The sequence below is a fragment of the Uranotaenia lowii genome, chromosome 2 (assembly GCF_029784155.1).
Source record: "Uranotaenia lowii strain MFRU-FL chromosome 2, ASM2978415v1, whole genome shotgun sequence".
NCBI classification, from domain to species: domain Eukaryota; kingdom Metazoa; phylum Arthropoda; class Insecta; order Diptera; family Culicidae; genus Uranotaenia; species Uranotaenia lowii.
Genome location: NC_073692.1, coordinates 432,750,212 through 432,777,317, shown reverse-complemented (window position 1 = coordinate 432,777,317; position 27,106 = coordinate 432,750,212). Strand labels below are relative to the sequence as shown.

The window sequence follows — 27,106 nt, the reverse complement described above, 5'->3', positions numbered from 1 at the left end:
TATACATATTAAAAGTAGGAAAACATCATCACTCCAAACAGCTCTCAGTTCTGGCCCCGTCCCTTGAACTTGATCAGATTGTAGATGGAAGCGGCCTTATAGTTGATCGGACCGTAGTTGTTCTCGTCCACGTCGGCATACACCAGATCGTCAGCGATGTCGTGCAAGGGCTGTGCGTAGTCATTTTAAGAAATAAGATTTTCATTCTTTGGTCTTTTGGTCCAGATGGAAAACTGACACATCTCATAGGATGTGTTATTTACTTTTCGAGCGCTTGGTTTAGATAACGTCGAAAAGAGCTTAGTTAAACGTAATTGAAACTTTAATATTTTGATCTACAATTTTTTTTTAATGTTTTCTAAACCCATTTGACGTAGTCTAAAATAAGCGTGCTTCCAAAAGAAAATTTCACATTAAAATGTCACACTGATTCATCGAGTAAAATTATAACATTTTACTTACAGCACCTGTTTAACTAGATTTATGTGTATTTGCCGCCAGCAAGTATCAAACGGTTCTGAAGCTCAAATCCAGTGAATCATCGTTTTAATAACAACATTTTAGCACAAACATTTTTTCGGGTTTAGTTCAAGACCAACAGTAACAAAACGTAGCAAAAGAAGAGTTGTGATTCGGAGTGCAAAATAAAAATTGTAAACTTTATTAAATGTAAAAATATTGTTCGGACATCAATTGCATTTGGCATTATTATCTTATTAATAGTAATAATAGTAAAAAAACAAAACAACTTTTGGGATTCAACAGAAATTAGAAAATTTAACTAAAACACTTATGATACTGGCCTTTCCCTTAAACAAAACAGCTCATAGAATAGTGTTCAAAATAAAACAAAAACGAATGACTAGCTAGAATACATAACAAATCAAAAGTTGTCCGGTTTGGGGAAGAAAAGTATCGCTAGACTATTATTATTCTTGCAACTACTAGTAAATGTATGTGTTACTTTTGGCTGTGATGGCTTCCTTTGCCTAGAAAATGAGAATAAAAAAAAGAATTTCGATTTAGGAAAACGATACACAACTTGTGAACTTGTGATTGCAGGTTGGGAAACACTGCGGCCGAAAATTGGAGAAAAGGGGGGAGGCGAGCTTTTTGCAATTTTTATTCTGCCAGATGAAGGATCTTTACAATTTGGAATCAGCGTGTTATTTACAGATAGACTGAGAGAGGATTAATTTAGACGTGGAAAGTTAGGAAAAAGCGTAGTCCAAATTCGAAATTTTCATTCATAAGCTTTAAACAATCGTTAGTTGCCATGTGAAGAAGCTTAACATGATGAATCAGGTTAGTATAAAAATATTTTTAAACGGCTGCAAACTTTAAAGCGTTACTAAAACAATAATTTCATTTAATCTAAATATTATAAGATCAACAAAAAGCACGCAGTATCATTGTTTTGAAAAATGCAATATATACAATTTATTTATAGGAAGCATCCAAACTTATCATTGAAAAAAAATTACAGTATATTATTTAAGCACTATTCCTACATCACCACTGATGACAAACGAAGATTTCGATGTTAAACGATTTAAATTTAAAAAAGTTTTGCTTAATAAATTTATAAGCATACAAAAATGCAAAACAACATTAAAAGATTTAAATGTAATCGTTATGACCAACTTGCCACAAGAAAAACTGAACGAAATCCTACTCAGAAATAATTTTTTATCATTCTCAAACATTTTCGTCGTGACTAAATTATTATCAAAATATTTGGTCCAATATGTCAATCAGTAGACGAGAACATAAATTTCATATCCCCAAATTCATAAATTCATCAACAATTTTGTTAATGGTTTGTTTTTACAAAAAATCCTTTGGTCCTCCCTCAATTTTGGAAATACTATAAATATTTTTATTTCACTGAAGACATTCAACACATTGCTGTTTTCACTATGCAGTATCTTTATAATTCTATAGAATAAAACAGGAATTTTTCCGTAGACTATATATAAACGTAATAATGCGATTTGCAAGTTTCTTTAATTTTAAGAAATATTTACCAAAATTTGAGCTTTAGTTTCTATATGGACTTCGACGATAAAAAAGTTAAATTTAAAAGATATTAAGGCAGACTCAAGCTTGGTGTTTCTTTTTGAATGGTAAAGTCAAACACTGTAAAAGTGTGCTATAGTTTTCATTTTGTCCGGAAAGATATGGTAGAATATAAAAATTTTTAATTGAGGCCCTTAGTACTAAAGGGGTGTTAGGGCAAAGTTTATCATTTTAAAGTTTTAAAAACGCCAATCGATTCATCATATCTTAATCTTCATTTGGTTCAAATTTCAAATTTTTTTGGTTTGTTTTTTGATTTCGTGAAATTTTTTGAACTTGAGCAACACGAAAACCTTAAAAATTGTTTTCTCGAAAGCAGTTTTATATTTCTTTTGCTCGATTTTGCTCTTTTATGACAGTTAACAATAAAACTATAAATCCTAGAAATCAAATCCAATGTTCTGAGTCTTTTTGGTACCTTTTCGTACCTAAAAATTATCAAATTTTCTTAAGTGATGGAGAGTATGAGTGAAACATGAGGTATCGAGGGATGAAAGAACATAAGATGTAATTATCATGAATATTTCAAAAATGATACAACGGCTTGCTGCTTCGGAGCAAACTTTTCAAATTTCTTCTTGTGGAATAACTTAAGATAATAGAGTTTCTTTTTCCAAAAAAAAAATTCAAGACAGGACAGGAAAATAAAAAAACTCCAGGTTGAAGATCTACAATTGTAGAATACAATTGCAACCTTTTTTACTACTGCATTAAAATGAAGATATACACTATTCAAAACAACCATTAGAATGAAGTTAAAGTAGATCAATTCAGAGAACATTTACTTATGAAAATAAATGACACGAGTTCGAAGAACATGTTTTGGACGAATCTAATCTAAAAAAGGTGATGATGTGGTCAACAATATCGATTATAGGATCCAAATTGCATTAAAATACCATATTTAACAACTGCAACTTATCAGCGTTACATAAAAAAAATTCATGATGAAATTTCATTTATCGTAGAGAATCTTTTGTTGTTAAAAAAAAATCTCCCTAAAATATGTGTTGTGAGCCTACTTGGTTGAATAATTCTACTGAATCAAAGCAATCGAAGGATTCTTTTTAATTCAACCATCGTTGAATCAAAAAGAATCTTTCGATAGCTTTAATTAAGCAAAATCATAATTTTTCAAAATGAAAACCAAAAAATTGTGATCATTCTTGCTTTTGAGGAATGATTTCGGTCAATTTTTTTTAAAGTTCTAGCTTTGGCTCTTTTTTGCAGTTCATTCACATTTAATCCATTTAAACTGTCTGTTTTTTTCTCAAACAAGGTTGAGTTACAAAAACGTTTTCAATTGCCCACAATCATTGTTTCAGGTATTGATGAAGAAAGCTATCCGAGAGCAATGGGAGACCAAGAAACACATCATTGAAACTAGGAGAAATAAAAAGAACCCCCCTACCCTGGACCGACCAGAAATCCTACTGGGAATGAAGAGCCCTTGCACGCCTCATATTTGAGCTTATACGCTTAATGCAGTGATATCTCAAGGATAAGGATCAACTCCCTGTATGCCCGTTCTGCAACGTCAGAATCGCAGTCAAACATCTCCTCATCAACTGCTCCCAACTGCCCCATCAAGCAAGAACGACCAACGAGATCAATCATAGCCTAGAAATTGTACTTTCCAACGATCCAGAAGAACAAAACAATATGATTAAATTCTTTAAAGGATCAAGTCTTTTCAAAAAGTTTTCATTAATATTATATTTGGGTTGAATCTGAAAAAGGGATGCAGAAGTTTATAATAATTAAATTATGACTTTGAAACTTTGAAAAGTTGGCTTTAAGGGTGTCGTTTTTTTTAAAAACGAACACAAACACATACAGGATCTCAATGAAACATGATGTTTCCTCGAAGAGATTCCTTTTTTTTACTCAGTATTGTTAGAAAATTGTTTGATTTGATGAATTGAATAAAAAAAAATGATATGGAACACGATAGCTCATAGACAACTCATTATCTGTACTTTCAAACCACAAAGACATTCAACCTGGACAGTTGTATCACTGGTTGTATTCTAAGCTTAACTGAAAAGACGGAAGTATGATTCGATCTTCTTTGCTGTCATGACTCGATACTATATAGCTGATTACGGTTAAAGCTTACTCGTAACCTTAAAAAATGAATCATTTGCCTGATTTGATCCATTATACAAAAAAAAACAAAAAAAATCCACCTACTAGAATTGGCGATAGTTTTCGTCTAGTACTTTCCTCCGGCATTCTACAAGTTAAGGTCAATGGTGTTCAGCTTCTGGTGAATTTTGATGAAAATATATCATTAACAAATTTTTTTCTTCGACAACGTAGAGAAAGCGATGAAATACTTAAATCGTGAAAATTACTGTACATTTCGAACGATCTCTTTTTCTTCCTATCTTTAAAAATTCATCTTTCATCGAATAATTTACGATCTTTTTTTATTGCGGTGAAAGTCGAAAAGATTCAATGCAATTTAGGAACTGATTATGTTCAGTTTTATTGGCGAAATGACGATCCAGAATTGAAAACCCAGAATAATCTTTCTAAATTCTTACCAGGCATAAAAATTTTCATTCATTCATGTTGACGGCGACATTTATTTTGGATCACTATACCCAAAAAATATGATCATGAGCAGGCTTCCGAAAAGTACAGCTTTGCTATGACAGCCTTTTTCTTGTCGAACAAACTGTCTCGGTTTTCCTTACCACTCATTTGCAGCTGTACCGTCGGTAACGAATCGAAACGCTTCGGCTACATCACACACGTGCGGGAACGCAGGCTGTATCTGAACAATCGGCTCAAAGCTTGCGCTGCCGAAAATGTTGTGCTTTAAGCTGTAGCGAACCCAACCGACAGTTCGAGCATACGACCGAGGCGAAACGCGATGTGTGGTGCCGGTGTAGGTTAGGCGATATGATTACCTTCTATCCTACACACCAAAAAATTATCAAATTTACACGAGACAGAAACGCTTAAACACCTAAAATTGTTTTGATCTAATCTAGAAACGCTCTAATTTTATACCAAATCGCATTGAAAATTCACGCACACTAGTAAAACCTAAAAATTTTTAACATCAATTGAGCCATAAAGCTTAAAAGACCTGTTTTTATGATGACATAATCTAGAAACAGTCTAATTTTACATCATATTGGGTTTAAACTTGTGACCGTGTCCGTTCATCGCACACGCTCTTTTATTTTAACTCAAAATTAAGTACGACCGAGGTTCAAAACATAGTTCGATTCTATGAACTTAAAGTTAAGTACCCTTTTTCCTCCTTGCGATGGTTCAAAATGGAGTTCGAACTGCGAACTCAAAATTGATCCGTTTTTTTTTTCCTTCGGCGAGGGAGCAAAGCTGAGTTCGACCTTATGAACTGAAAATTGAACTCTCTTTGTTGGACTGAAAACACTTAGCGAGTTCAGTTCGAACCGGAACAGCAACCAACGAACACGTCGCAAAATTTTGTCGTTCCGGAGCAATTACCGGAAGGCTATGAAGGAATGCATGTTCACCGTGTCAGCGTAAAATTCTGTCCGTCATTATCATCATATGGTGAGCGGCTAGGAATGTCCGGAAACTTCCGGATGTTGTTTACTTTCCGTAGGAAGTAACATCCGGAAGTTTTCTTTGACCGGGAGTGTCAAAACTTTCCACCGCTCTGCAATTGCAATGCAATGTACCGGAACAGCAACATCCGGGTACAACAAATTTTAATCATCCTTTAATTCCCTGAAAGTAAGCTACCCTCGAAAAAAAAGGATAAATTCGAGTTCGGCTGCCGAACTTAGTATTGAGTATGCATATCAGAACTTAGTTTTGCTATTGCCCAGACAAACTCAAAGTTGAGGGAAGCCACTGAAGTGCGGTTTTGAACCAAAAATACTTAATTTTGAGTTTAAAAAAAAGAGCGTGCAGGCGAACATTCGAAATAAACAAAGAAGATAAACATAAACAAACTTTCATGATCACATTTTCCTGCTTTTCAAATGAAATTGTATAGTGTCTATAGAGCTAATTAAGTGGTTGTGCAGTGTGTTGTATGTAAACTGGGTTGATTTGTTGTTTTTCACGCAAAGATATGTAGATGAATAAGTGCACTGCAGTGTCAATCCTTTTCGGATTGCTTCTTCCTCATCCGAATCTCCGGATGATATTGATGTACCAACATCTTCAGTTCTGTGTTGTAGGTTTACTGGTTACTGTCGGAAACAATATCAGAAACAGGACAGCACCACAAGAACTTCTTCGAACATTTACAAACAATCTTACGATGGAAAAGGTACCGGGAGGATCACCGAGGGCTCCTGATGGAATCTCTCATGTGTCGTACTACTGGTCGAATGTTTGGTGTACAAAACTCCGATATCCTAACACTTGCTGGAATTATGATGTTACTGAGTGCTGGTGAGTTAATTTTAATTGTTTCAACTGAAATGTACTGTTATTTTTTTACTTTCTAGTCAACCAAATACGCCTGGAAAAGTTTATTTTGCTATCCCTCCCATCATTCAATATTTTTTCCCAAAACCCATCAATCTACATCGAAGCGAAAGATTGGTGTAGGATAATGTACTAGAACTGGAAATAATAATAATAATAATAAATAAAAAAAAATATATATAGTTAAATTTAATACAATATTTGTCCGTTGGTAACCCTATGCACTTTTGGTCTGAAACCCATAGCAACGCGAACGCGCGTTCTGGTAAGAAGAAAAGAAAGAAAAAAAATCCACTCGCGTTTTCCTCTGCCCACCCGAGTATTTTAAACGTGACGCGCGGGTATCACTCGCTATAAATAAAGCAACCTGTTCGCTTAAGACGTCATTCTGAAATCGGAGCTCTTATGAGCAACAAGTAGTGCTTGTGCTTGGTGGTCCGTATCAAAGGTTCGCATCAAAGATCCGCATCAAAGGTCCGCATCAAGGGTCCGCATCAAAGGTCCGCATCAAGGGTCCGCATCAAGGGTCCGCATCAAGGGTCTGCATCAAAGGGTCCGCATCAAAGGTCCGCATCAAGGGTCCGCATCAAAGGTCCGCATCAAGGGTCCGCATCAAGGGTCCGCATCAAGGGTCCGCATCAAGGGCCGCATCAAGGGTCCGCATCAAGGGTCTGCATCAAAGGGTCCGCATCAAAGGGTCCGCATCAAAGGGTCCGCATCAAAAGGTCCGCATCAAGGGTCCACATCAGGGGTCCGCATTAAAGGTCCGCATCAAGGGTCCGCATCAAAGGGTCCGCATCAAGGGTCAGCATCAAGGGTCCGCATCAAAAGGTCCGCATCAAGGGTCCGCATCAAGGGTCCGCATTAAAGGTCCGCATCAAAGGTCTGCATCAAGGGTCCGCATCAAGGGTCCGCATCAAAAGTCCGCATGAGTGCCAAATTAGAGAAGACGGGGAAACGGATCAGCACTAATGCTGATCTGAGACGTGTGGCAAAACAAGCCACAAATCACGACAATGGCGCAGACGGTAGCAGCTCTGGAAAAGTTAAGCCACAGGAGAAAACCAAAACTTCACTGAAAAGTTTGTTTGGTGATTCTCCCAAAAAAAGGTGAGTTTTGTATATGGAAACCAATAAGAATATAATCAATGGACATCGATAGTGAAGGCGATGTTCAGATCTTAACTTCGATTGGAATGGCGAAGTTCAAAATGATTAATAAATTGGGTTTTTTTTTGACTTCGATTGAAATGGCGAAGTTAAAAAAAAAAAAATCTTGATTTAGATAGTACTCTGATAGTAAAGGCAGAGATACTTTAGGTAGACACTCTGATGGTAAAGGCAGAGATGATCAATGTAAATACTCTGATGGTAAAGGCAGAGATATTTTGAAAAAAAAAGGAAGATCAAATGTGATATTTCTTTTGTGGAAAGCAGCAACTCATGTCAATCTGATTGTAAAGGCAGATTACAGAAAAAAAAGAACTTTGATTGAATAGGCAAAGTGTTTGAAATATTAATCATCCGGTAACTGAAAAAAAAATCCTAAAACCTGTGTTTCTTATAATTACAGGAAGTCAAACATAAATCCTCTGGAAGAAATCATTGAAACTAGGAGAAATAAAAAGAACCCCCCTACCCTGGACCGACCAGAAATCCTACTGGGAATGAAGAGCCCTTGCACGCCTCATATTTGAGCTTATACGCTTAATGCAGTGATATCTCAAGGATAAGGATCAACTCCCTGTATGCCCGTTCTGCAACGTCAGAATCGCAGTCAAACATCTCCTCATCAACTGCTCCCAACTGCCCCATCAAGCAAGAACGACCAACGAGATCAATCATAGCCTAGAAATTGTACTTTCCAACGATCCAGAAGAACAAAACAATATGATTAAATTCTTTAAAGGATCAAGTCTTTTCAAAAAGTTTTCATTAATATTATATTTGGGTTGAATCTGAAAAAGGGATGCAGAAGTTTATAATAATTAAATTATGACTTTGAAACTTTGAAAAGTTGGCTTTAAGGGTGTCGTTTTTTTTAAAAACGAACACAAACACATACAGGATCTCAATGAAACATGATGTTTCCTCGAAGAGATTCCTTTTTTTTACTCAGTATTGTTAGAAAATTGTTTGATTTGATGAATTGATGAAAAGAACTTTGATTGAATAGGCAAAGTGTTTGAAATATTAATCATCCGGTAACTGAAAAAAAAATCCTAAAACCTGTGTTTCTTATAATTACAGGAAGTCAAACATAAATCCTCTGGAAGAAATCAACAAAATGAAAGCAAAAATGGAAAAACTCGAAAAGGAGAATGAGGAATTGCGCCGTGCTTTGGCCAGTTTTGTCGAGAGTAAAACGACCGCAGAGACAGATGAACGCAGAGCGATGAATCAAATGAATTTTGTAAACATTTCCGAATGTATCCCTATCAATGGCGAAACTGAAATCAATAAACGTAGCTACGAACATTGGAAAAATGTTATCAACTCGGCATTCAATATAGCCCAAACCAGCGATGAAAACATCAAAATAGATGTTTTAAAAATGAAAGCCGGTTCCTATCTTTTGGACTTACTGAAAAGCACGACAACTCAACAAGGGATGCCTGACGAGAAAATCCAACCTTATTCCAACGCAATATCTCGATTAGACAGCTACTTCAATTCAAGTGCATATTCCTTGTCGCAAAAAATGAAGCTTTCAAATATGGTGCAGAAACCCAGTGAAACAAATATGGAGTACGTCAACAGGGTGACCCAAGCATCCAAACTGTGTAACTTCAATTTGCCAAGTGAAGAGTTCGAAGCCATTTCACGCACCATCACCAGAGGATCGAAAGACAGCCGGATCAGGACACTAGCATATCGTGTGCTCACGGAAGGTGGAACACTGGGTCAGTTTATTGACCATGTAAGGAACCGTGAGGTGGAGCTGGAAAACGAAGAAGAATATCAAAGGTTACACCAACAGAAACTAGTAACAGTTGCAGCAGTTTCTTATAAAACCAGACCAAACATCTCCAATAACCGCGGTGGCCAAAATAGACGTGGATATTTTCATGGACGAGGACGTGGAAGTAACACTAAGTATCTCGAAAGAAAGAGTTACTACCCGAAAGCTTGCTGGAGATGCTTGAGCACTTATCACTCCCCGGATGATTGCGAATACAGGACAAAAGTTTGCCATATTTGCAATGAATCGGGGCATATAAAGAGGGCATGTAAGCAATCAATGGTAAACTCCAGGAAAAGATTTCGAGAAGACAACGAAGAGGAACAGCCAAAGAAAATCGCGTGTATTAAACAAAACGAAGATTTTGTAGAAGATGAGGTGATGGAAAACTGAAAATAAAATACTTTCTAAACTAACTAAATCTAAAATTACTAATTTTACAGAATGTAAAAATTACATCATGGGAAAGAAACACTTCTTTTACAAACGAAAATTCTGGATATGTATCGGGACATGTTGCAGGAACACCAGTATCCTTTTTCATTGACTCGGGTGCCCAGGTTAATACTATAACATCGTCAACATTTGACAAGCTGCTTCGGAATAGAAAAACAAAAGAACAATTATATGAATTGAGCTATGAATCTGATAAAGTCTTGCGAGCGTATGCATCAGAAGGTAACATAGACGTCATAGCAACTTTCTGTGCTGAGCTGTTTGTTTCAAATGACAGACCAGTCACTATTGAAAAATTTTATGTAGTAAGAGACTCGAGATCTCTTCTTGGATTCAATACAGCCGTGAGGTATAGTCTTTTGGCAGTTGGCATAGATGTGCCAGTACAAAGAAATGATTCGACTTGGCGATGTGAATTTCTTGCCCTTGCTGGTATCAAAGCGTCCCAGCAACAAGAGTTTCCAAAATTCAACGTGCCTCCAATAAAATTAAACTATGATACCTCGATACCACCCTCCAGAAATGTCTATACACATATTCCAGCGGCATTCAAAGAACTTACCCAAAACAAGCTAAAGGAGCTACTTGATACAGGCATAATTGAAAAAGTTAATTCCGAAATGGATAAAAGCTTTTGTTCCTCTCTGTTGGTTATCCCGAAAGGAAATAACGATATTCGACTGGTTGTCGACTTGCGAGGTCCCAACAAGTGCATACACAGAACACCATTTAAAATGCCCACTTTCGAATCAATACTGTTACAGTTACATGATGCAACATATTTTTCAACAATCGATATGAAAAACGCCTTCTTTCATATAGTACTGGACGAATCGTGTCGACATTTAACAAATTTCTTCGCTGGTGATGCTCTGTATAGGTGCTGTCGTCTACCTTTTGGACTAACAAATGCACCAGACATTTTTCAAGAGGTCATGCAAACAGTAATATTAACCCAATGCAATGGAGTCGTAAATTATCTGGACGACATACTAGTATTTGGTAAAACGAAAGAGGAACATGATCTCAGATTGAAGCAAACGATGAATAAGCTACAAGAACATAACGTAGCAATTAACTTAGCAAAATGTGCATTTGGTCAGAAAAGTGTGAAGTTTCTTGGATTCACATTATCCTCAAAGGGCTGGCAAGTTGAGGACGAAAAAATCAGTGCAATAAAGAACTTCCGTCAACCGGAATCACAGTCAGAAGTCAGAAGTTTCTTAGGGCTTATCACGTTCTTGGAAAGATTTATTCCGCTAAGAGCAGATAAAACAAGACATCTAAGGGAGCTAGCGAAAGCAGATAAATTTTATTGGAATCAAGAGATTGACAGTGAATTCGAGGAATTAAGAAACTGTTCATGGAATACCATAAAAACTCTTGGATATTTTAACAGACAAGATGAAACTGAACTGTTTGTTGACGCTTCTCCTCATGGCCTTGGGGCTGTTCTAGTGCAATATGACCAGGACTGTAAGCCAAGAATAATAGCATGTGCTTCTAAAGCACTGACTCCGACGGAACAAAAATACCCCCAAACCCAAAAAGAAGCACTGGCGATGGTCTGGGGAGTAGAACGCTTTTCAACATATCTACTTAATGTTGAATTTACGATCCGCACAGATGCTGAATCAAATAAATTCATTTTTGGAGGACAACATCGAATAGGGAAAAGAGCAGTTTCACGAGCAGAGGCTTGGGCACTACGACTACAGCCATTCAACTTCAAAGTAGCTCACATACCAGGAGAAATGAACATTGCCGATGCACTTTCCCGTCTGGTGAACGAAACGCAAAACAACGAGCCATTCGATGATGCTTCCGAGAAACATCTTCTGTTTTTCCTGGATACAGGATCAATTGAACTTACTTGGGAAGAAATTGAAAAAGAATCTGAACAAGATGTGGAACTAGAGGAAATCAGATCAGCAATCAAAACAAGACGTTGGAACAGAAATCATAAAAGATATGAGTCAGAATCAAAACATTTGCGAGTGCTTGGATCATTAGTATTCCACTCAGATCGACTTGTTTTACCGATTGCACTCCGGAATAAAGCACTTCAATCAGCACATCAAGGACACATAGGGGCATCTTCGATGAAAAAAATTGTGAGAAACTATTTCTGGTGGCCAGGAATGGCGAAACAGGTGGATATATTTGTAAAAGGATGCGAAACCTGTTTTCGTCTTTCAAGGAGAAATCAACCAATTCCATTAACTAACCGTGAATTACCCAAAGGACCGTGGGAAATCCTTCAAATAGATTTTTTCAAATACAACGACTGTGGTTCAGGGGAATTTCTGGTAGTAGTAGATACATATTCGAGATATCTTCATGTGGTTGAAATGAAATTCACGGACGTCAACAGTACGAACGAAGCGCTTAATCGAATTTTCCTCACATGGGGATATCCCTTAGCACTACACAGCGATAATGGTCCACCATTCCAGAGTGAAAAGTTTTGTAAAACCTGGGAAGACAGAGGAGTGAAGATACGTAAGTCCATCCCGTTATGTGCTCAGTCCAACGGAGCAGTTGAGCGACAAAACAAGGGATTGAAAGATGCTTTGACTGCGGCAAAAATCGATAACATAAATTGGAAAGTAGCATTAGAAAAATATGTTCACGTGCACAACAAAGTGAGACCCCTTTCTCGTTTCGGCGTTACGCCTTTTGAATTATTGGTCGGATGGAAATACAGAGGAACATTTCCATTTTTATGGGAAACAAACTTAATGGAACAACTAGATCGAACAGATGTGCGAGAAAAAGATGCTTCATCAAAACTCGAGAGCAAAAGATATGCAGATGCCAAAAGGAACGCAGAACCATCAGATATTGTTGTGGGAGACAAAGTACTTTTGGCCAATAACAATAAATCGAAAGGAGACCCAACATTTTCAGAAGAACGTTACACTGTTTTGACAAGAGATGGAGCAAAAGTTGTAATACAAAGCGAAAGAGGAGTTACATATGCAAGAAAAGTTGATGACATCAAAAGGGTTCCTAATACAATTCAAGAAGTGGACAGTCAAACTTATGAAAATAGCCCGGAAATTGAAATTCCGGAAAAAGATATAACGAAAATGTTAGAGCAAAGAGAACGACCAAAACGAATTACAAAAATACCATCACGTTTTCATAACATGGTTATATTCAGTGTATTTGATTAAAGAGTATACAGTAGTTAAGTATTGTAGGATAATGTACTAGAACTGGAAATAATAATAATAATAATAAATAAAAAAAAAATATATATAGTTAAATTTAATACAATATTTGTCCGTTGGTAACCCTATGCACTTTTGGTCTGAAACCCATAGCAACGCGAACGCGCGTTCTGGTAAGAAGAAAAGAAAGAAAAAAATCCACTCGCGTTTTCCTCTGCCCACCCGAGTATTTTAAACGTGACGCGCGGGTATCACTCGCTATAAATAAAGCAACCTGTTCGCTTAAGACGTCATTCTGAAATCGGAGCTCTTATGAGCAACAAGTAGTGCTTGTGCTTGGTGGTCCGTATCAAAGGTTCGCATCAAAGATCCGCATCAAAGGTCCGCATCAAGGGTCCGCATCAAAGGTCCGCATCAAGGGTCCGCATCAAGGGTCCGCATCAAGGGTCTGCATCAAAGGGTCCGCATCAAAGGTCCGCATCAAGGGTCCGCATCAAAGGTCCGCATCAAGGGTCCGCATCAAGGGTCCGCATCAAGGGTCCGCATCAAGGGCCGCATCAAGGGTCCGCATCAAGGGTCTGCATCAAAGGGTCCGCATCAAAGGGTCCGCATCAAAGGGTCCGCATCAAAGGGTCCGTATCAAAAGGTCCGCATCAAGGGTCCACATCAGGGGTCCGCATTAAAGGTCCGCATCAAGGGTCCGCATCAAAGGGTCCGCATCAAGGGTCAGCATCAAGGGTCCGCATCAAAAGGTCCGCATCAAGGGTCCGCATCAAGGGTCCGCATTAAAGGTCCGCATCAAAGGTCTGCATCAAGGGTCCGCATCAAGGGTCCGCATCAAAAGTCCGCATGAGTGCCAAATTAGAGAAGACGGGGAAACGGATCAGCACTAATGCTGATCTGAGACGTGTGGCAAAACAAGCCACAAATCACGACAATTGGGTGTTAGTAGACTGTGGAATGCGAGGGCAAAGCAAACCTCTTTGCTATAAGGGACTCTAGAACGAGTATGACAAAATGTATTACTCCCACTAGAATCACAAGAATGTCGGTTATATTGCCAGTCAACTACAGTCTAGTTAGGCACCGTACACATTAGAAGAAGGATACGTTTCTTGCGCCGATCATGCCAGTTTCATCCAACGATTCATAAACGAGTAAGTTTTTCATTCTCTAGAAATTATGTTTCCCCCATCCACATTACCTGTCTGCTTAGCATATGAGTTCAATAGCGCTAAGCGAGATACTACCAACGCCTGGTTAATTTCAGTAAAAACATATTTTGTGGTGTTTTGTGTTCGATTCTTGTAGAGGCATATACACTGGATTCTCTGTTTAAACGATTTTTTAACGCGGGATTATTTAGAACGATTTTATCGAATTTCTAGAAATAATGTGGTTTTTAAACGAGTCAAAAACAGGCTTTCCGGTTTTTCCGTTTTTTCCAAACCACTCCTGGAAGGTCAATCGATTCTTGACAAAACCATGAAAGGGAATGGTCGCTAGATCTTTGGAAGATTCGGAAAACCTGTAGAAAATATTTAAAAAAAAAACTAAATTTCCTGATTTTATAAACATTACTTCAGAATCGTCAACTTGGTTTTAAATGACCAGTTTAAAATCCAAGTTGATCATTTTACAACCGATGAACGATCTTTTTGAATGTGTTATTAAACTTTCATATGAATCGTATAAAAATAGAGTACAGTGTATTGAGGCGTTACCGTGTGCGCAACATGCAATCGCGATCGAGGCGCTATCAGAATGAGAAGGATGTAAGTGCCCAAATGATAGCTTCGAGAAAATGCTCTTTAAAGTTGGCAAGGTACACATTTTTTTTATATATATTTTTAGAATTCGGGCAGTTTCAATTCAATCGATATTTTGTTTTTAAAAATATAAAAAAATCTGAGTTTTGCACCAGATATAGATTGCGATATGAAGAAACGGTATACTAAACTCGATTTTGGCACTTACGTCCCTCTGATTCTTATGGTCTCTATCATGATTCATTCGCCTTCAGTAGTTTTTGCATAACTGAAGGCGGTATTATGATCACCGCAATATAGTATAAAGCATGCTGCTATTACTAAAAAAAAATATTTTAATTTTAACTGTCCCGCGTTGATTCTCCGGCGCATAGGGCCGTGGTAAAAGATCTCCACTACTGACGATCCGGAGCCAGCGTCTTCACTTGGTCCCAGTCAAGATTCTCGTCGACTGTCGGATTTCGGCGGCTACAGTGAACGAATTTACATAAATGAAGGTGATTTTCATTTTAAATTGACACACCTGCACCAAAAATCATTTCCAAGACACATTACTTTATTGATTATGGTTTCGATAATATTTACTATTGAATTTTTGTTTCTTTGACATTTCATTACAGATGGGTGAAAAGGATTGGAACATCGATATGTATGCTGCTGCTGAGATTCGCTCTGCGCTGGTTTATGGAAAACTATGTTCCTGCTGTTACACTTTATCTAGGGAGCTATTAAATCGACTCCTTGCACCTTAATTACTCAGTTTCAAGGATAACAATTTATATCAATTAAAAACTTTCGGAATACAATATATAAAAAGCTACATAGATCAATTGTTGCTAAATTCTACCTCAAATTATTTTTAAATGGTTTATTTGCAATTTTTTTTTAATTTATCATTATTGATATAAATCAAAACTAAAATAAAATGTTGTCGAAACAATTAATAAAAAAAGTGAAACAATTTTTATCATTTATTGACTTTTCTGAAACATGTTCTAAGTAGATATGTATATCTGTTCAATAATTCGTAACCAACACCTAACAAATGACAAACCCAGAATTGTATCTACTAAAAGGCTGAACATTGAAAGTATTGATATGTAGAATTACTTTTCTACCTTTTTCTAGAAAAATGTTTTGATTTTGTTCATTTACATTAATTTAGCGTTAACGTATTTCGACGCACAAATCAAAAGTTTAAATAATTGTTAAATGAAATGCACAGATGTGAAGTATCTTCTCTTTGATATAAATTTCAATCGTCACCGGAAAAAAAGATTTCATTGTGTAAAATTTCACAGTTCGCAAAAATATTTTTAATAAACGTTATTTTAGTTTCCAACCTATTAATCGCTTAGATGCTTTCTGTTATTGCAATAGTTTGAAACTAAAATAACATTTAATAACAAATATTTTTGCAAACTGTGAAATTTTGCACAATGAATTGTTTTTTTTTCGGTTACGCTCTAAATTTATGTCAAAAACGATGCTTTACTTTTGTGCGTCCAATTAAACATAAATTTACATCATCAAGTATGTAATATTATGTCGAATATGCCATTCAATTGATGTCCGAGAATTTATGGCTTCAAGCGTTTCTGTCTTTTTTTCTGTAATTTTATGTCAAAAGTGATGCTTCAATTTTGTGCATCCTTTTTGACGTAAAATTACACCAAAAAATTAATAGTGTGTATGGGGTCCTATGAGGAGGGTGATCAGGAAGATCATCCCCCCCCCCCCCCCCACCCCCATTCCCCCCCTTAAGCGAGAAAGAAATTCATACCTACGCTCGTTCGAAATTAACTCGGCCCGAGCGTGGATGATAACCCAAAGCGAATCTCGGCTACCGTCGGATGGAGTAGGTAATACTGTCATGCGAAATTCAACGCATTGAGAACTGTCACGAAGATTTTCCCAAAACTGTCATGAAGCTTAAAAAACATTCATACCCACGAACAAACTTTCGCATGACGAGGCCTCGCTGTACATCGCACGACCGCTCCTTTTAGAACTGTCGGGGAAGAAATATTCGGGAAGCTCTCATCGAGGTGCACGTGCGACGTTCGCACGTGGGCAGGGCCGTAGGAAGAACCGGTTCATGGGGGGGGTTTTGATGGCATCTTTTTCCCATAACATTTTTGCTTGAACAATGCATACAAAAGTGGAAAAATGTATATATTCTAAGTACAAATAATTTAGGTTAAAATTATTTTGCATTATAAGATATTTATTTTTGAAAATAAGTTTCATAAGTGCCTATTTTTTCATAAAGCTTCAAAAAATATGGGGACTTGTGATATAGCTCAGTTGGTGAACCAGTTGTCTCCTGAGCTGATTTCCGTGAGTTCGAGCTCAAGAGTGAACATCGAATACAGAAACAAAAAAAGGGATGTTGAACGCTTTATTCAGAAAAAAAACATGTATTATCTACTCACTTACTTTAGCAAGCTAATTCATTTGAACCACAAACCATGGGTGAAAATTTGTCAAATATACAAGTATACGGAAATAATAACAAAAAATTAGGTTTCCGGTTCAAATAAGGTTTATTTTCAAATCTTGTTAAATCAATCAAAACTTAAGATTTTAGTTAGAACCTTTGAACTTGAAGAACCTTTAACATATGTAAATAAAGTTTAATAAAATTTCAAGCTGAATTTTTACCTGAGGATAAAAAAAACAAGTTCAGTTCAGTTCCTGTAATTAAAGTTCTAACAACTAAAATCTATATTTTTCAAAAAACAAATTCTTTAAAATTAATCCAGATTTTATTTTTCATATGTGATTTTCACCAAATGTGTGTCTAAACTGACTTTGCTTGAATTTAGAATTTTAATTTTCAATCAAGAATCAAAATTATGAAATCAGGATTTCCTTCAAATTGAATCCTTAATTGAATTTTAAAATTGATATTTAAATATTGATTTTAAAACTTAAATTTGAGCTTAATCTGAAACAAGCTTTCGACTTTAGTTCCAAGTCTGAATTTTGCATTTTGAACCCGAATTCAAAACCTGGATCTTAACTCCAGATAAGAAATCCAAAGAATTTGAAACCAAAAAGCGAAATTTGTATCAGAGCCCTTTACCAGAAATCTTTTACTTGATTTTAAATTTATGGTTTTTTATATTTTTTTTTCAATTATTGAACTTATAAATTCAAATAAAATTGTGCATGAAAAAATTGTTTTTTTTTATTTTGAACTCATGAAACTTTCTTATGTTTCAACCCTGAATATAAATTTAGGATAGAAATTTCAGGTCCCAATCTTCAAAATGGTTCGAATTTTAAATATTTTCTTTTCATGTTCCGAAATTAAGAGTTGCGAATATGGAAAGTTTATTACATTTTAGATTGAAATACAACACCAGGATTCGAAGCAGGATTCTATACCAATGATGATCTAAACTGAAAATCAAGAACAATAAACTGGATACTTCCTCGATATTTTTCCGCAAATATCCGGACTGGGCTAATCCAGAAAATTTTATCCTAAAATTTATCCAAAAATCTGGAGAATATACTGGAAAATTTCGGAATTATTCCATAAGAATCAAGAAGAAAAACACATGGGAAACTGTTTTAAATTTTTCGAAACCATCAACCCATCAACCCATCAAACAGAATCATCAGAAGAATCTGGCTTCCAAAAAATCTTTTATGTTTATTTTGACAAAATTTGTTTAAAAAAATTATTTGGACGATACATACATACATAGATGATTGGACATTGGACGATACATAGCTCTGAAGACTCAATTGAAATTTTCGTTTGATTTTGAAAATAGAGTGAGAAATTCTGCTCAAAATCTGGACAATCTGGTAATATTAGTTTAACTTTATTGAGATTCAATATTTGGGACTCAATTACTATCAACAAGTGAGAAATTTTTCGAAAAACTGTTGTAGAATTGTGGTCCTGGAATGAGATTTCGAAGGTTTGGAGTAGAGATTGTTACACTATTGTTACTCTTGAATAATTTTAGTAGTTAATCAAAATTTGATTGGAAATTTCTAATTTGATGTTTAGTAAAAAAAATTTTACTTGGCATTTTTGGACCTTCATGGGGGGGGTTTAACCCCCAAAACCCCCCCCGTTCCTACGGCCATGCACGTGGGTCATGGTCATGGGTCATGTCATGACAGAAATATTCCGATAATGTGAATGTAAATACCCTTCATATTCACGTGATGTAAATAAATGTCAAGTGATGTAAATAAGTGTCACGTATGAGAAGAGTAAGCGATGAATGAAATTTGGGAACCAAATGGAAATACAAAAAAGGCGTCTCACTTCCATCTGTACCGTTGAGCCGTCAACACGTACGCCGGAGCATCGTATCGTTGCTGTGTACCTGCAGGAACATTTTACATTATTTATTTTTCCTTACCTGTATTTCAATCAGCACTTTTCAGTGCTAAAATTATTTTCATTTTCTTTTATTCATATTTTCTCTTTTCTTTCCAGCATGGGGAAGTCTTCGGCCGGAAGAAAACGGATTGCTGAACCTAATCCAGGGCCATCTGCCAAAAAAGTTGAAATTTCCAATTCATTCGATGTCCTTCATAACATCGGTGATGAGGAAATATTCATATTTAATTCTGATAAGAGTACTAAGAAACCTTCTTCTTCTTCTTATACTCTTAAAAACGAAAAGATTCCACCAATAACGGTCACGATTCCTGACTTCAATGCCTTTCGAAAAGAAATCGTCACTTCCGTCAAGGATGTGAAGATTTCTTTTCAGATCGGTCGAAGGGGAACTGCTCGTATATTGGCGGAATCTTTTAATGATTTTCAAAAGGTTTTAAATTATTTGAATAATAAAAAACACCAATTTTTTACGTACGACACTAGAAGTGATCGTCCATTTAAAGTTGTACTTCGTGGTCTCACTGGCGATCAGACACCGGATGACATCACAGCTGAATTAAATTCTTTGTTAGGTTTTTCTCCAATTCAAGTAATTCAAATGAGGAAAAGAACCAACACGAATAATACCAGTAGTGTTGGTTTTGCTCCTGAACTTTATTTGATCTATTTTAAAAAGGATCAGGTTAATAATTTGCAAATTCTTGAAAAGGCTCGTCTTATGTTTCATTGTCGAGTCAAATTCGAACGTTTTCGTAAATCTTCTACCAATTTTCTTCAAAATATTACGCAATGTCGTCGTTGTCAAGCTTTTTGTCATGGCACAAAAAATTGCAGAATGAATGCCAGATGCATGTTTTGCGGCTCATTCGATCATGAAAAATCTAAATGCCTTTTTGGTGGTAATAAGCCAAAAACAGAATTTTTTAAGTGTGCAAATTGCGCAGGTAATCATTCCTCGAATTCGCTAGACTGTCCCATCAGGGCAAAAATTATTGCTTCTAGGAAAAATCCCAAAGTTTCCAGAAAAGTTTCTTCTCCTCCTTCCTCTTTTTCGTCTTCACACGTCGGGCCGGCAAACAACCTGCCTGTTCGCAGTCAGCCTCGGCCTACATTGGAATCACGGCTGGATAATACCCGAAGTGATTTTAATGTTACCTGGGCTGATTCTGCGCCACAGACTCGTTGTTTATCGTTCTCAGAGGTGGTTGAAAATGGGATTCCCTCTTCAGGTTTAACTAATAAAAATGGGAAAAAACCAAGTCTCAACGTTCATGCGAAGGCTTGGGAAAATCCCCGAAATTCAAATACCTTTTCTTCTCCTTCCTTTTCTGATCCTAACAATTTTGTTGATTTGGGTGAGATTACTGAGGAAAAATTAAAATTTTTGCATCAAAATTTAATGGAAATGATGCAACTTATGTTGAAAGCAAATTCAATGTTTGAAGCTTTCCAAACTTCTTTTAATTATGCTAACAAAATTATTATGACTTTGCGATTCCCTCATGGATCCAAATAGATGTTTAAATATTATGAATTGGAACGCTAGATCTTTGCTGGCTAACCAAGATGAATTCTTTTTATTTTTGAAAACTCATACATATTGCTGCCATCACTGAAACTTTTTTAAAGCCAGACAATAACTTGAAAAGCAATGCTTTCTTTAAAATTTTACGAAATGATCGACTTGATCGACAAGGTGGGGGTGTAGCTATTGTCATCAATAGTCGTCTCAAATTTAGACTTCTTCCTTCTTTCAATACAAAAGTCTTAGAAACAATTGGAATTGAATTAGAAACTTCTATGGGGAAAATTATAATTGTTGCCGCATATTTGCCTTTTCAATGTAGCGGTGAACAGAAAAATTTTTTGAAGGGAGATTTACAAAAACTCACCAGAAATAAATCTAAATTTTTTATTATTGGTGACTTTAATGCAAAACACCGATCTTGGAATAATATTTCATCAAATTCAAATGGGAATATTTTATTTAACGACTGCTCTGCAGGTTATTATACTGTTGAATATCCTAATGGGCATACTTGTTTTTCTTCAATTAGAAATCCCTCCACAATTGATTTGGTTCTAACGGATTTAGGCGAGCATTGTAGTCAATTAGTTACTCATGCGGACCTCGATTCAGACCACCTTCCAGTAACATTTTCTTTATCCCAAAGTCCCATTGCAAACCCTTTAAAATCAGTTTTTAACTTTCAAAAGGCTAACTGGGAGCGATATATGAATTTTATTGAACGTAATTTGAATGTAAACGTTCCACTTAATTCAATAGAAGATATTGATTTGGCTGTAGAAAATTTGACAATTTCAATAGTCAATGCTGAAGCCGCTTCAACACCTAAAGTTAAACATAAATTTAATCAACCTTTAATTGATGATGATCTTCAGTTTTTGATACGACTGAAAAACATTCGTCGACGCCAATATCAACGTACTAGGGATCCTTATTTGAAATTAATTTATTGCGACCTTCAAAAAGAGATCAAACGTCGTTTAAATTTCATTCGTAATGAAAACTTTGCCAAAGCAGTAGAGGACATAAAACCCTACTCAAAGCCTTTTTGGAAATTAACTAAAATTCTGAAAAAGCCCCAGAAGCCAATTCCTACTTTGAAAGACGGGGATAAACTTCTTTTAACGAATGCAGAAAAAGCTCAAAAATTAGCCCAACAATTTGAGTCTGCTCATGATTTTAATTTAAACGTTGTAAGTCCAATTGATGCTCAAATTTCCCTTGAATTTGATGATATTCTTTCTAAACAAAATGTATTTGAAAGTTCTTGTGAGACAAATATTGATGAACTTAAATTGATTTGCAAAAAATTTAAAAATATGAAAGCCCCAGGAGAAGATGGGATTTTCTATATTCTTATTAAAAAGTTGCCTGAAAGCACTTTAAATTTTTTAGTTAAAATCTTCAATAAATGTTTTCACTTGGCTTATTTTCCAAATAAATGGAAAAATGCCAAAGTAACTCCAATTTTAAAACCTGGAAAAAATGCTTCAGAGCCTTCGAGTTATCGACCAATTAGTTTGCTCCCTTCTTTAAGTAAACTATTTGAGAGAGTTATTTTGAATAGAATGATGATTCACATTAATCAGAAATCTATTTTCCCTGATGAACAATTTGGTTTTCGTCATGGACATTCTACTACACATCAACTTTTGAGTGTAACTAATATGATTAACGCTAGCAAATCTGAAGGATATTCAACTGGTGTTGCTCTTCTTGATATTGAAAAAGCTTTTGACAGTGTTTGGCACAAAGGTTTAGTAGCTAAATTAGCTCGATTTGATTTTCCTGTATATCTCACCAAAATTATTCAAAATTATTTGACTAGCCGAACTTTGCAAGTAAGCTATCAAAATTCATGCTCTGAAAGGATACCCATTAGAGCTGGTGTCCCTCAGGGTAGTATACTTGGGCCAATCTTATACAATATTTTTACTTCTGATCTTCCTGATGTACCAGAAGGAAAAGGTAGAAGATTATTTGCTGATGATACTTTGCTTTCAGCCAAAGGTCGAAATTTACGGGTGGTACGCAGTAGATTGCAACAAAATTTAAATTCCTTTTTGAATTACTTGAAAATGTGGAAAATTTCTCCTAACGCTTCCAAAACTCAACTTATTTTATTTCCCCATAAGCCAAGAGCAAATTTTTTAAAACCTAATGAAAATCATTCCATAACTTTTAATGGGGTTTCTTTAGAATGGTCTGATCACGTGAAGTACCTGGGACTTACACTTGATCGGAATCTTACTTTTAAAAATCACATTGAAGATATTCAATCTAAGTGTAATAAATATACTAAATCTCTTTATTCTCTCATCAACAGGAAATCCAGGTTGTGTCTGCGAAATCAGATGTTAATCTACAAACAGGTATTCCGACCAGCGATAATGTATGCAGTTCCGAGAAGGCCATCCAGAGGATTCAGAACAAGGTTCTGAAAATGATTTTGCGGCTTCCACCTTGGCACAGCACCGAAGATCTTCATCGGATTGCGGGCATTGAATCGATCGAAGAGATGGCCAACAAAATCATCTCCAACTTCAGAGGCAAATCGATGCAGTCTTCCATCGCAGAGATTCGTTCTCTCTATAATTAGTTTTAATATAGGATAGTCTTAGTTTTTAGTAGTAAGTTTAAAATATTTTTTGACATTACAGGATGTTCTCCTACATAAAAATACTTGATTGCACTCAGCAAAATTAATGCAAATAAATAAATTATAGTGATTATTAAACAATAGGGCTCTGGACAGTTCATCATTGAACTGAACACCTAATTTAATGTAATAATGTAATATAAATGTAATGATGAATTGGTACAAATAAAGATATATTAAAAAAGGCGTCTAGAAACGCTTATCTCTACTTTCATTTTTGTACTATTTATACAGGTCTGCCCCAATGGGGCATCGGGAGACCATGTGTATTGGGCCTAAAGCACTTCTTGTCCTCACTGTCCGAAGGTACAACTCGACTGGCTGGTTGTTGTGATGCTGTGCCTGCCGAATGTATAGCCGAAGGCCGAATGGGCGTCGTCTCACTTCGTGTAACCGAGGATTAATCTTCGGCCACACAATATCGTTAGTTAGAATTTGCCGTAATATAACATTTGAAAATCAACTTGGCAAACAAAGTTGCAAAAAATTGTATTGGTGATATTTCTTATGCCCATTTGAACTATCATGTCATGACCGATTTATTGGAGATTTCAATGATCAGAACAGAAGCATGCTTTTATTTCCGTAAATCTTAAACTAACGACATGTGAGGAAAAGAATGGGTCACTAGTAGCAGTTTTTGGCTCATGACTATGACATTATCCCGTCCCATTTCCTACACAGTAAATTAAGCGTCGTTTTCCAGCAACAAAAATTGCTGGAAACGATCAGCAATCCAAAGATTTTCTGGAAACCAGCAATCGGTTTTCTAGTTGCTGGATTTGTTCAGCACCTGGGTGTGTTCTTGTTATTTTTGCTGAAAAATCAGCAATCGGCTTCCAAATTGCTGGACTTTACAGCAATTGATCTAGTGTGCTGGAAATCAGCAATAGAGTTGTCAAATTGGAGTCTGTTTGTTTTCGCTGAAGCAAAGTGAGACTCTATTTTACAAATTTTGGTGAGATCAATGTATTAATATTCATTTTCCTCTATTTTCTAGCAACCAGGCATCTAGTCAAAGGTAAGTTTTTATTGGACAGATAGATATTCCATAAAAGATACCAAACAGAACTATTTTTTCAGAAGGTCACACATAAAGCTGCTACCCTAGAGCCGGTGTTAGAGAGATGTAAAAAAACGTTTTTCTGGAAATAAACAAATCCCTTTGCAAATCCAGCAATTAAAATTGCTGAACATTTTGCTGGAAAGGTGGGGACAAAAACCAGGAAAATTTAGCTTATTTCCAGAAAAAAAAAATTGCTGTGTATTTTTTATTCGCATGTCGGATTAAATATTTAAGAAAAAATGAAATAATAAACTCCGATCGAAACCCAAAACATCAAAATTCAAATACAAGAATGATGATGAAATGCTCTGAAACAAAAAAAAAAAAAAAAACAAAAAAATCTCTTGGTTCAAATTGAAATTCTGATCTGTTATAAAAATTTAGAATTCGTATTTTCGTAAGTTTTAGAGATCGTATTGAAACTTGGAAATTTTGAACTCAGATTCCGGCATTAGATTCAGGAACTTAAATGAGTTGAAATTTTCAAGATAAGTATTTCGATGAAGAATTCCAATTGCAAGAGATCGAAGACTTATAATTTTTATTGTTATTTCAATTCCAAATCTACAAATTTTTAATCAAAGTCATGTTTTTTCAATATTAGAAAAAAAAAAAACATCCACAGGACTTTTATCATAAAGTTTCTTTCTTTGAAAAATATTCTCGAAGAAAAAACCTTCTGCTCGAATAAAAATTGCAGGGAATTGAATTTTTAACTATAACTCAAAAACAAATAACAAAACAAATATTTCAGTTATATCAAGAAACAAATTTCAAACTGTTACCTTAAAATTGGGGCGAGATTGCAAAAAACAAATTCAATCCGCAAAATTTCAATCAATTGGAATTTCTTTTTTAATTTTTTCTTTTTCATTAATGGTAGAACTGGCTCGACAGTTTGACAGATAAAGCTTATTTGATTTGAGCATAAAATAAGTTTTTATTATTTTGAAATTATGGGTTTAATTATTGAAGCATCAATTTCAAGCATCAATCAAAATTATCCAATCCAATGATTTAAACCAATGATGAGAGTAAGTTTCCATATTTTTTTCTTAACCCTTCGTTTCATAAAGTTACAAATTTGCAACAATTAATTCAAACTGTTCTAAACTTCACATTTAGCTACAAAGTCAATTTTTTTTTCGATGGGAATAATGTTTCTAACTTCAAGATCACGTTCAATTAAAAAAAAATTACTTTCAGTGTTTAAAGGTACAAAAAAAACCAACTTGAATCTAAAAAATATGGAATGTGGAAAAAGCCTTATTTTTCAAATTTTTGGCCTAGTGTAATTCATATTGAGAATTTTTTTTTCGACTCAAAAAAAATATTTTCGTATTCCCACTAAAATAATTTACATAATAAACAAAATTTAAGAATTTTTTTTATTTTTTTCTCTGATATAATGGGTTTTCAATAACTGTTGCAAATTTGCAACACCATGCAACGGTAGTACCCTAGCTAGTTATATGGGTTCCATAGTGTGTTTTCGAAATTTGCATCGTTAAACAGTGTATTTGTTTCCGATGAAAGTGTTTTCGTTATAAATGATTTATTATCATATTGAGGCCGTATTAAGAGGAGGGGGGGGGATGGAAATTGTGCCCCCCCCCCCTGAATAAAGAGGGCCCCCGAGGTGAAAGTTTTACTCTAAACCGTTATCAAAACTAGAAAAATGTTGTTAAAAGTTCAAAATATATCAAATTTTAAACTAGGACGGTTCTGAATAATAAACTTATTTAGGATTTGTAATTCTGCGTATGTAATACACATTATTTTGATTTTTTTTCCACGGCTCGTTGGTATAGCAAATACATATTTTGAATTAAAAAAATGTCGGATGCCTTCATAACTTGCAAAATAAGCATGCACCAATTTTCAAAAGTTCTATATTATTGAACGTGATTCAAATTCAAATACGGGGCTTTATCCAGAGAGTTTAAAAATCTAATAACAAACAACGAATACATTTTTTTTTTATTTTTTCCACTTGAAAATTCAGTACTTTCTGCCAACATTCGTTAACTGAGGTTTGAAGTATGGTTTTGCTTTTTTTCCTTAGAGATGAATGAATGATTTGATTGAAAATTACAATGCTCATTATTTTTTACTAAAATATGAGCCGTTTCTTATAATCAATTGACGAAAAATGTTCTTTATTTATACTATTCAACCTTTTCCTGGAAGCTCTGGAAGTGGATTTTAATTTGAAACATTTTGTTATTGAATTTAGTTTTATTTTTATTTCTTTTTTATTCTTAAACTGATTTCAAGTTTGAATTCTAATTTTAGAATCATGTTCCAAATTCTAATGCTCATTCCGAAGAAATCTTTATTGTTCTTTTAATTTTGCCAACAAATGATATTTAATACTTAAATGTAATTTGTAATTGAATTATTCCTTCAAAACTAAATTGAGACTTTGCTCTTCAATACTCAAGTTTATTCATTAAAACTGGCATTTAGTTATGGTATGATTTAAGATTTAGAATCTTTATCAGAACCAATTTAAATGCGTTTTCGGAATTGATTTGTGTTGATTTGTTCAAGGTTATGTTCAGAAAAGTTGTATAGGTAAGAAGCTTTCCAT

At 35.2% G+C, this 27,106-nt stretch overlaps 1 protein-coding gene and 1 long non-coding RNA gene across 2 annotated transcripts; both read left to right on the top strand.

Moving 5' to 3' along the window:
• Nucleotides 1–6,868: 6,868 nt before the first annotated feature.
• LOC129747364 (uncharacterized) lies at nucleotides 6,869–8,484 on the top strand. The gene is made up of 2 exons (XM_055741539.1): nucleotides 6,869–7,632; nucleotides 8,096–8,484. Exons 1-2 carry the CDS (start codon nucleotides 7,451–7,453, stop codon nucleotides 8,217–8,219), a joined length of 306 nt encoding a protein of 101 aa, XP_055597514.1. The 5' UTR covers nucleotides 6,869–7,450; the 3' UTR covers nucleotides 8,220–8,484.
• A 5,603-nt stretch (nucleotides 8,485–14,087) lies between these two features.
• Nucleotides 14,088–15,698, top strand: LOC129747365 (uncharacterized). Its single transcript, XR_008737492.1, has 3 exons — nucleotides 14,088–14,273; nucleotides 15,260–15,382; nucleotides 15,506–15,698. It is a non-coding gene; the product is annotated as an uncharacterized LOC129747365 (long non-coding RNA).
• Nucleotides 15,699–27,106: the final 11,408 nt, after the last annotated feature.